Source organism: Phoenix dactylifera, chromosome 1, assembly GCF_051530095.1.
Source record: "Phoenix dactylifera cultivar Ajwa chromosome 1, Ajwa_hap1_PhDact_Kaust_v1.1, whole genome shotgun sequence".
Lineage (NCBI taxonomy): Eukaryota > Viridiplantae > Streptophyta > Magnoliopsida > Arecales > Arecaceae > Phoenix > Phoenix dactylifera.
The window spans coordinates 56430056-56439528 of NC_143190.1; the positions used below are offsets into that span (position 1 = coordinate 56430056).

General features: G+C 40.8%; 1 protein-coding gene across 1 annotated transcript; it reads left to right on the top strand.

Annotated features, from left to right (window-relative positions):
- The first annotated feature begins 984 nt into the window (after window positions 1-984).
- On the top strand, window positions 985-7766 carry LOC103717447 (Pectin lyase-like superfamily protein). Its single transcript, XM_008805835.5, has 5 exons — window positions 985-1532; window positions 1730-1919; window positions 2194-2400; window positions 3659-3894; window positions 7449-7766. Exons 1-5 carry the CDS (start codon window positions 1171-1173, stop codon window positions 7594-7596), a joined length of 1143 nt encoding a protein of 380 aa, XP_008804057.2. The 5' UTR covers window positions 985-1170; the 3' UTR covers window positions 7597-7766.
- The last annotated feature ends 1707 nt before the right edge of the window (window positions 7767-9473 follow it).

Genomic DNA, 9473 nt, shown 5'->3' on the forward strand with positions numbered 1-9473 from the left:
AATCATGAGCCAAATCTGCTCCGACATTTTGTGTTACAAGTTACAACTTAGGACATTGCCCGCGGTCTCGACAAACAACCGTTGTCTCATGTACCATATGATCCAGATGGTGGATATTTATTTTTAGTTTTTTAGAAGAGAACCAGGACTGTTAGCTGGAACCCCTGTCAACCTAACCTACATGTCTAGATTTCTTGTCCGGACCAAGCTAGGTTAAATTAAAAAATGAATACCAAAAAAATAAAAATATGGATATAGGCTAATTTATGCTATGCATTTAGGGCGTCACGAATTTTGAGCACGTCTCACCCAAGCAAACAAGGGAAAGAAAGTTGACATTCAAAATTGATTATTTGAGATGGGGAATTTTCTTTTCTTTTTTCCTTTAACTGAAAGAATTCAGGGAAGATAACACCAATCTGAACACAACAAACTTGGGGCCGACCTCTGACGTGCATCACGAAATAGTCCACGAAGTTTCATGCATATAAGTGAGCAAAAGGATACACAATAAGCTGAGTGCTTTCTGATCGTTATTACTTTTAACACCAATGTCACTGTGAAGCATCTTGGAATTTTAAGGTTTGCAGACCAAGCCGCCTTCGTCACGGGCCTATAACGAGCTAGATTGCAGCGATACGAAGGCATCACATGTGACACTGATTCTATGAATTCAGAGAGTGATTTCCTAGCCTTGTACTTAACTTTGTACCAATTAATAGTGGAACGAAACCGCAAGCTCGCGGCCCCTTGGAAATCGAGAGAGAGAAAGATTCACGGGCAGCAGCAGCAAAGGACCCGAACTAGAAGATACGGTACCAAAAACAAAATGGAAAACTTTAAAAGAATTGAGAACGAAGACGAAATTCTTAATTCCTTGAAAAAGACTAGCACCTAGGGGAATAGAACAAGAACAAAACAGAGGCAAAAACAAAAACCCAACAGCAATAAAATGAGACCCACGCCACCATGTTTCAAAGTAGAAATACCTTGGCATGCGTACGTGGCCTGTGAACCCCCCATTCCCCAGCTTTATTGACAGAAGAAAAGCCCGTGAACTCCCTTAAATTCTCCTCTCCCTTCTCCTCTTCCAGCTAAAAAACCAAACAGCTAACCTCCTCCACCGCATTCATCATTCCCTCTCCTTCCCTTTTCTTTTTCTTTATCACAATGCCTAGCTTCCAATGCGTAATCTCCATTGCTCTTCTCTTTATCCTTCTCAGCCCTGGCAGAGTCGTCTGCCACACGAAGGGTCTCCGGCCGGGGCGGCGGCAAGCATCGAAGGAGTATTCGGAGAATGCAACGCAGAGCCAGTTGATAGAGAAGCAATTCATGAGGTGGGTTAGATATGTCGGCGGCCTCCGGCATTCAGTCTATAAGAAGGCACTGAATAAGGTCATTCCTTCCTACACGCTGACGGTGGACAAGAACCCATCAAAAGGCGACTTCACATCGATCCAGAACGCCATCGATTCACTTCCTTCTGTCAATCTAGTTAGAGTTGTGATCAAGGTCCATGCCGGCATTTACAAGTGAGTGATTGCCCTTGGAATTACATTCTACTGCCAATATTTTAGGCTCTTGCTTTGGCGGATGTTATTAACTCTTATGGTATCACGAGGATTATGGATTCTAATAAACGTCTTGCATGTCTACTTTCTAATATTTTGAATGAGATAACTTGTTATAGCATTAATGCCAGGATTGTGAAATTTTTGTTTCCTCTCAGAGAGAAGGTAAACATATCACCAGCAAGAGCTTTCATCACCATAGAAGGGGCAGGAGCAGATGAGACGGTGGTTCAATGGGGAGACACAGCCGACACGCCTGGGCCGAAAGGCCAGCCCATGGGGACCTTCAATTCAGCTACATTCGCCGTGAATGCCCCTTATTTCATAGCAAAGAACATTACCTTCAAGGTAATCAAAGTATACTTTAATCAACACAAAAGAACCCTCCTTACTCTGTTCCAAGGCTTCATAACATCACAAAGTTCCCATTGCTCTTTTTAGTCTCCCAAACCGGTAGACGCTTTCTGATTGAATGCTGTTTGCATGGTGATCATTTACTAGTGTACTTATTATGTGTTTAATTTGTGTACCAATACGCCATTTGCAAGTAGATAGCCACATATTAAGACACAAGCATCATGCATGGTTTGGCATGTTAACTAGTGTACGCCATTTTCTTCAGAACACCACCCCAATTCCACCACCAGGGGCCATGGGCAAGCAAGCAGTAGCATTAAGGATATCGGGCGACACTGCAGCGATTCTGGGCTGCAAGTTCCTGGGCGGCCAGGACACGCTCTATGACCACGTCGGCCGGCATTACTACAAGGACTGCTACATTGAAGGCTCCGTGGACTTCATCTTTGGAAATGCTCTCTCCCTGTTTGAGGTCAGATTCAAAATATTTCTAAGATGTTTTGTTCTCCGGCTCGATAGTCTTGAGTAATAGCATTCTAGCATTCATGTTCAAAATTATCCAAATAGAATCAATATAGGGGTGTCAATATCTCAACTTCACTTTAGTAAATGTTGGTGATATTTGCCCCCGCTAAGTAATACAACAGAGCCTTATGAAATTCTAGAGACAACAAGACGGAAGGAAGCGAAGAGATTGTTGTTTCTGGTGATTAATCTCTATATTCTGTTGCTGGTTACAATGCTTTATATTTATAAAGTGCAAATAGATGTAAGCGTATAGGTGAACTAGTGCAAACGCATATTTCCAAAATTGTGAGACTTAAATTTTAAATTTAAGTTCATTATGTAGAGATACCGTAAAAAGAAGGTTCTTTGAAAAAATGGCCGTCACATCCGTTGGTCTGTTTCTTTTTTATTTATTTATTTCTGAGAAAAGACTGTACGCATTCGTTGGCTCTTTCTCTTCTTCTTTTTTTTTTAATTTAAATATTACAATCCGTCCTCCACGTGACACCTTAAGTTGTGATGGCTGTCCCACGGGTCGCCCCATTTTGTAGCTGTTCTTTGATGAGAAGTTCTTCCATGGCTATTGATTTTGATCGTATGGCTGTGGTTTAGACTTTAGACCCCTTATCATTTACGGCAGAATGGGAAAAGGCTACTCCTTCTGGCAGTTGGTGTTTGGAACTTCTATGACTCTAGTCAGTCGAGAGAATATTCTCTAAACAAATAATAGAATCAATAAACAAGTAGCGTGCGATGAAAAAAATAAATTTTATTACTGAAGTAAGTTGTCTTTGTTTGTCCTTTAGGCTTTAACACCGAAACGTTTGCACATCAACAACTTGAGCCATAGTTTTATTAGCGAGAGCTTTTTACGTACCTCATTTCCTTTGTCCCATAGCAGAAAGGCCTCTATCTCTCTCTCTCTCTCTCTTTAGACTTCCAAGATTGACAACTGAAACTGGACACGTAAAACAAATGCTCCAGAGATGTCACTGATCACATGTTGCACTTAGCAGCGCTTGTCCATCTGGCTGTATCTCAACTTGCTCGAAGCCCAACTTCCATGGTGGAGATTTAAAAGTATTTAATTAGCTACAGAACAGCATCAAATAACTGTTGGAAAGGAATTTGTAGTTAGAATCAAAGAAGAGTGGATCCATGGGAATGTGATGGGAGGTGATTTGGGCTTTGTTTCTCATGTGGTTTCTAACATTATTGGGCAGGGGTGTCATGTGCACGCTATAGCTCAGAACTATGGAGCCGTGACGGCGCAGAACCGGATGAGCCTATTGGAGGACACGGGGTTCTCGTTCGTGAACTGCAAGGTGACCGGCTCCGGCGCGCTCTACTTGGGCAGGGCATGGGGGACCTTCTCCCGGGTGGTGTTTGCCTACACATACATGGACGACATCATAATTCCCAGGGGCTGGTACAACTGGGGGGACCCCAGCCGAGAGATGTAAGTGTGAAGGCTCTCCCTTTTCTCTCTTCTTTTGTGTCCTTTTGAAGCTTCTGGTTATTTTGTTCTTGCGGTCCTGCCCTCGAGCATGTGTCGGGTCTTTCACGCTTTATTTCGATTAGACCGGAGCTTATCGAATAAGATAGATTTATTTATATATTTTATTTTTTCTATACTCTTCCTTACATATGGGCTGGACTTCTCTTCAATGAGTGAGCCTAGAAGACAGAATTCGAACTCAGAATATCTGCTCTGATACCATGTTAAAATCACCACTTATTCTAAAAACTTAAGTTTATAATATAATGTAGACTTATTTATATATTTTATATTTTCATACCTTTTTTTCACATGTGGGCCGGACTTCTCTTTAATGAGTGAGTCTAGAAGACAGAATTTGAAATTAGGACCTCTGCTCTGATACCATGTAAAAATCACCACTTATTCGAAAAACTTAAGTTTATAAGATGATGTAGATTTATTTATATATTTTATATTTTTTTATACCATTCTTAGGGTCGACTCTCCCTGAGCTGGCCGTTGACCATTAGCTAGGAAGGGACTAGCTGTTGGGGCTGGCAACAAAGCTTAGATATAACCCAAACAAAGACGGGTTCTCTTTGTAGGACCATACTAATCACTCTCTGGAAGGATAGGTGTGGTTAGATTATTACGTTATTAATGCTATATTTATTTGTAGTTTTACTTAGTTGTACGTACGTGTTAACAACTTGTAATGAGTACTGCAGGATATTTGAGTTTATTTTGCCACATTAGTAAAACTAACGAGCAAATATTAGCTTCTTTTCTCCGTTTTTTTTCTTTTTTTTATGAGGAATATGGTGGGAATGCTATCATATAGATTTGAAGCTGGCAGCTCTTTTCATGTGAAGAGAGATGCTAATCATCTAGGCTAAGTTTAGTTAACAAAGTAGTCCCAACGAAATCTTTTTGAGAGAGAGAGAGAGACATAGTCACATTATAATTAACCAGGAGCAAGTTATTAGACTGCTAAGGGTGTTACTATTAGGGCAAGGGCAAGTCCCAATTCATAGCCCTGGCACAAAATCAAGAGCCTTTCCACATCATTATGATATGGCAATTTGGGTTCTACAATAGGACATGAGGGACTTTTAGGGAAATTTTGTGAAAGAACATATTGCACTCTTAGTTACTATTAATGGAAAACATTGACAAAATGCTAGATTAGCAAGAATCCATTTTTCGTTCTATCCTAATTAATTAGAGAATTATAACTTGTCTCAATAGTCACACACCCCCTGCCTATGAACTAGAGATTCAGGGTTATACATCTTGGATAGTGCGTCGTAAAAATTTGGACTTGGGATAAGTATAGACTTATAGTGCAGGAGGGTGGCCCTTGTTTCTCTTAAAAAAGATCTATAATGATTAATATAACCAATGTTATTGCCATCACCAAGAACACTATGCAACCCCTATCAATTCCCATTTGACTCTAGTATTGGTTAAATGAATCTCTCCAATCATCAAAACGAGGAAATAATGCTTTTTTTTCTTAATTTTGAAGTTTAATAGCTCAGCAGTAAAGGATCGAACAAACTCATATACTTTCAAGTAGAAATTTGATAGAAGCCACTTTTGATTCTTTATCAGTACACCAAATTGCTAAGTAGCTAGGATAAATATTGGTCCGACCCACAAGTCATGGCCTCATTCAACTTTTGGACACCACATGTTCATGACTTCATGCCAACAATAAACTGATCATAGAATGGTCCCTTTAGCAACTTCCAGTCTGCAAAGGTTATTGTTTGGTCCTGCTGCACTGGACCTTTTGGCCCATCTACCATAATATATTGTTCACTTGTTCAATGACATGAGTGGAGTAAATGAGAGTGACGAATCAATTGGGTCATCGCTTCCGCGAGGATAGCTTTGGTCCCGGTCCACTTGCCGAATTCGTTGTGCTTTCATATCGTAATAAGTTCTGAAAGCAAAAAACAAAATAACAGTTTGTTGCATTGCTGTAAGCACACCTCCCTGATGCGTTCCCTCATTTAAATATCAAACCATAGGAATATAAAACTAAGGATAAGGATCATATGATTGTGGATTATTATCATGAGAAGCTTCTAATGACTCAGACATGCAAATGCTCGTTTGGTCATGGAGATAGGTGGCGTCCGCTACACCCAAAGCCTATGCGAGGTTTCGCTTTTAGTGCTTGAGGTTTTTCTCCTTTTTTTCCCTTTCTTTTAATAATGAAATGTAGGTTAATTTAGCTCTAGATTGCATGGGTGCAGAGAAAATAAAATAAGAGCATTAGAACCAAATATGTTTGTCTTGGAACGGCGTAGGACTTAGGTCACAGGTGATCGGCCTTTTCCAGAATGATGGCTAGGTTTAGGTGAGACCCATACATTGGGTGAAGTGCTAGAAGAGAGGTTAGTTTAAGGCGTCTATGATTCGAGTATATTTTAATGTGGGCCGGATGTGTGTGTTTTTCCCCCTTGAGTGAGAAAAGTGCACTTGATGTTTCTTGATAAGGTATTTAAATTCTTTGGAAATGCAAAAGGTGATTGGCATTGCCGTTTCTTTAACTGAAATATTAGTATGATCTCATCATATTCATCATTTTGGAACCTCTTTCTTTCACCCCAAAAAACCAAAAGAAGGGGGGAAACATTTTTAGCTTTATTGAATAGAGGGTTGGAGGATTGAAGTATATAGAACAAAGGTGAAAAGGGCTTAATATATGGTGGAAGATGACTCAGCAATGGTTATCTCGTGGCTCAACCAAAAGCTAGATCATAACCATCCATATATCTTGGCCATAGCTACTTGCAGAAAGGAATCCAGAAATACTAAAACGATCTAATGTAGCAATAGATTCAAACTACATGTGAGTTTAGACTAGCTGACCATGGGTCGGGCCTCAAGCCCGAACTCTATTTATTTATAATCAGACTTCGGGCCGTGCTTACATAATATTTGATATTTTTTATGCCCAAATCTGACCCATGATCGGCTATCTTGGAGCCAAGAACCAATGCAAATAGGCGCAACAGTGAAAAAAATAAAAAGAAGAGCATTGGACTCCTACTAGATTTGATTTTAGTCAATGCCTTAATTAATGGTATTCAGCTAGTCCGACTAGAACCATATGAGTCTTGGTTCCAGGTTCAATTATTAGTGGACCTCAATCTATGGGGTTGTGTTTGGAAAACTAAGATGTTGACAACCAAAATTTGGTTTTAATTGGGCTTGAGCCTAATTAGCCTTTGGCCAGACCCAAGTCACTTGGAAGTCCTGAGTGTGTTGCAACTGATATAATTAACCATGATCTATTTTTTCTAATGATTTCTTTCTTCATAGTGAAAAATTAAACTAAATAACAAAATTGGGTATATGTCTGGTTGTAATTGGGCTAATACTGAGAACTTGAAAGACTTTTATTTATACAATTACGTTTCCTCGTCGCATGCAAAGTTTTTTTTTTTTTTTGGTCACGGGCAAAGTACGATTGTTATGTTTGGTCTGTGAGCTTATACTTTTTTCTGATGGCATGGCAGGACGGTTTTCTACGGCCAATACAAGTGCAGCGGCCCTGGAGCCAACTACGTTGGAAGGGTTTCATGGTCAAGGGAGCTCACAGAGGAGGAAGCCAAGCCTTTTATTTCCTTGAGCTTCATAGATGGAACCGAATGGATCAAACTGTGATTCTATTCTAACATCAAGGACGAAGATTCTGATGCCCCCCTCATCACTTTGTTCTCTTCACTTGAAAATATTTCGAATCAAAAGAATAATGTGATTCTCTTGCCAGTAAAAAGTGACATTTCTTTCTCTGGTATCGCTTCAAGTTTCTCAAATTCACCCAACTCAAACCAGTCTAAAGTCCCAAATGGCCTGTCCTTTATATAATTGCAGTTGAGAACATTTTCCGTTTAAGCAGCACGAATGATTCCATTGGCTACTTGGAGGACACCTTAGAAAGCATACTTCCCTCGGGCACAAAATTACTCGGTTAATTAAGCCCATGGTGCCCATATGCCCCATCAGGCATATAATCCGTTTTGTGGCTAATATAACTGTATAATGTACGAAAGCTTAGTACTACTATTCTCCTGATAGTTATTTGGCTTTTTCTCAAAGGTCACCATTTTTTCCCTCTCAAGAGTGTTAGATAATTTAGCGTGGGTTCTTTAGGTGCTGAAAAAAAAAAAACGTGAACTAAAGACTTGGTCTTTTAGATTTAGTCTCCTACTAGTTTATTAGTTCCTAATTTTTAGTCACTTAATATTGAGTTGTTATTTGTTACAAGTAGTTGGACTATCTAGGAGTTTGTTTAGCAAGTTTAGGGATTTGTTTAACATTCTTGTAACAGTCAGCTTGCAGCAGCCTATATAAACCGTGCTGTGTAAGCCAAAAGAGTTGAGCTTCATTATCTATCAAAGTTTTTGTGAAAGCCTACGTAGGGTTGGGCCGGCCTTTGAGAAAGGACGGCCCAACACATGAAAAGAGGGAGGGAGTTTCTCCCTCCCCTGTTCCGGAAAATCCTCCCTCTCCTCCCGAATCCACCGGAGAGGAGGATCCTAGGGTGATAAAAACCCTAGCAATCTCGGGCCGAGACCTCCTCCTCTTTCTAGGGCTTCCGTCGAGAGCCGTCCACCCACACACACACACACAAAAAAAAAGGATTGGGTTTTACCTTGCCGCGGGAGGAACCGGAGCGGTCGCCGTCGATCCGGCCGGGAGGAGCTCGCCGGAGGCAAGGTGAGCACCTTCTCCTTCTTCTCCTTCGTCTTTGGCTATTATTTCCTTGGGGATGTGGTCGGGAAGCCGCCGGGCTGATGGGGAAGCCGAGCCTCTGTTCGGCCTTCTCCCCTTCCGTTCCGGCCGGCCGTCGCCGGGCGTGGCACCACCATGGGGCGTCGCCGGCCATGGGCCGCCGGCTACCAAGCACTCTCCTCCTTTCCATCGGGAAGGAGGAAGGAAGAGGAAGAGAGAGAGAGAGACAACCCTTTGGCTCTCTCTCTTCTTTGTTGTTTTATTTACGGGAAGAAGGAAGAGAGGGAGAGAGAGAGAGAGAGAGAGAGCCGACTCTCTCTCTTCTCTGTTATTTTATCTTCTCCCTCTAGATGCTGTCTCTTATTAGTCTGTTTTCTCTCTAGTTTAATTTAGGAAGATCATGGATTATTGGATAGTCTTGGAATACTAGATTTTAGAGGACCCTTTAGAGGATTAAACAGGGGTCCTGGATTATCATATATCTTGAGTAAATTTTAATGATGATTTGGTTCTGTAGGGGAACAATCTGTTGGACGAGAAGACATTGAGCAGGATTCTGTGCATTCCGGTTCTTTATCGCCGTGAGGGCAGGTGATTGGCTGTCTAAATTTTCAACAAAAGTAAGAATCCTTGTACGCCAATCCTACATGATATAAATATTTTGCACTATATATATATATATGTTTGATATGCTATGATCCAGGCAAAACAAAATGGTTTTTATATTTAAATTGTATTTTGATCGTCTTTGCTTGTGATTGGTATAATGATAGATGCATGCATGCGCATAACTTACACCTACATAA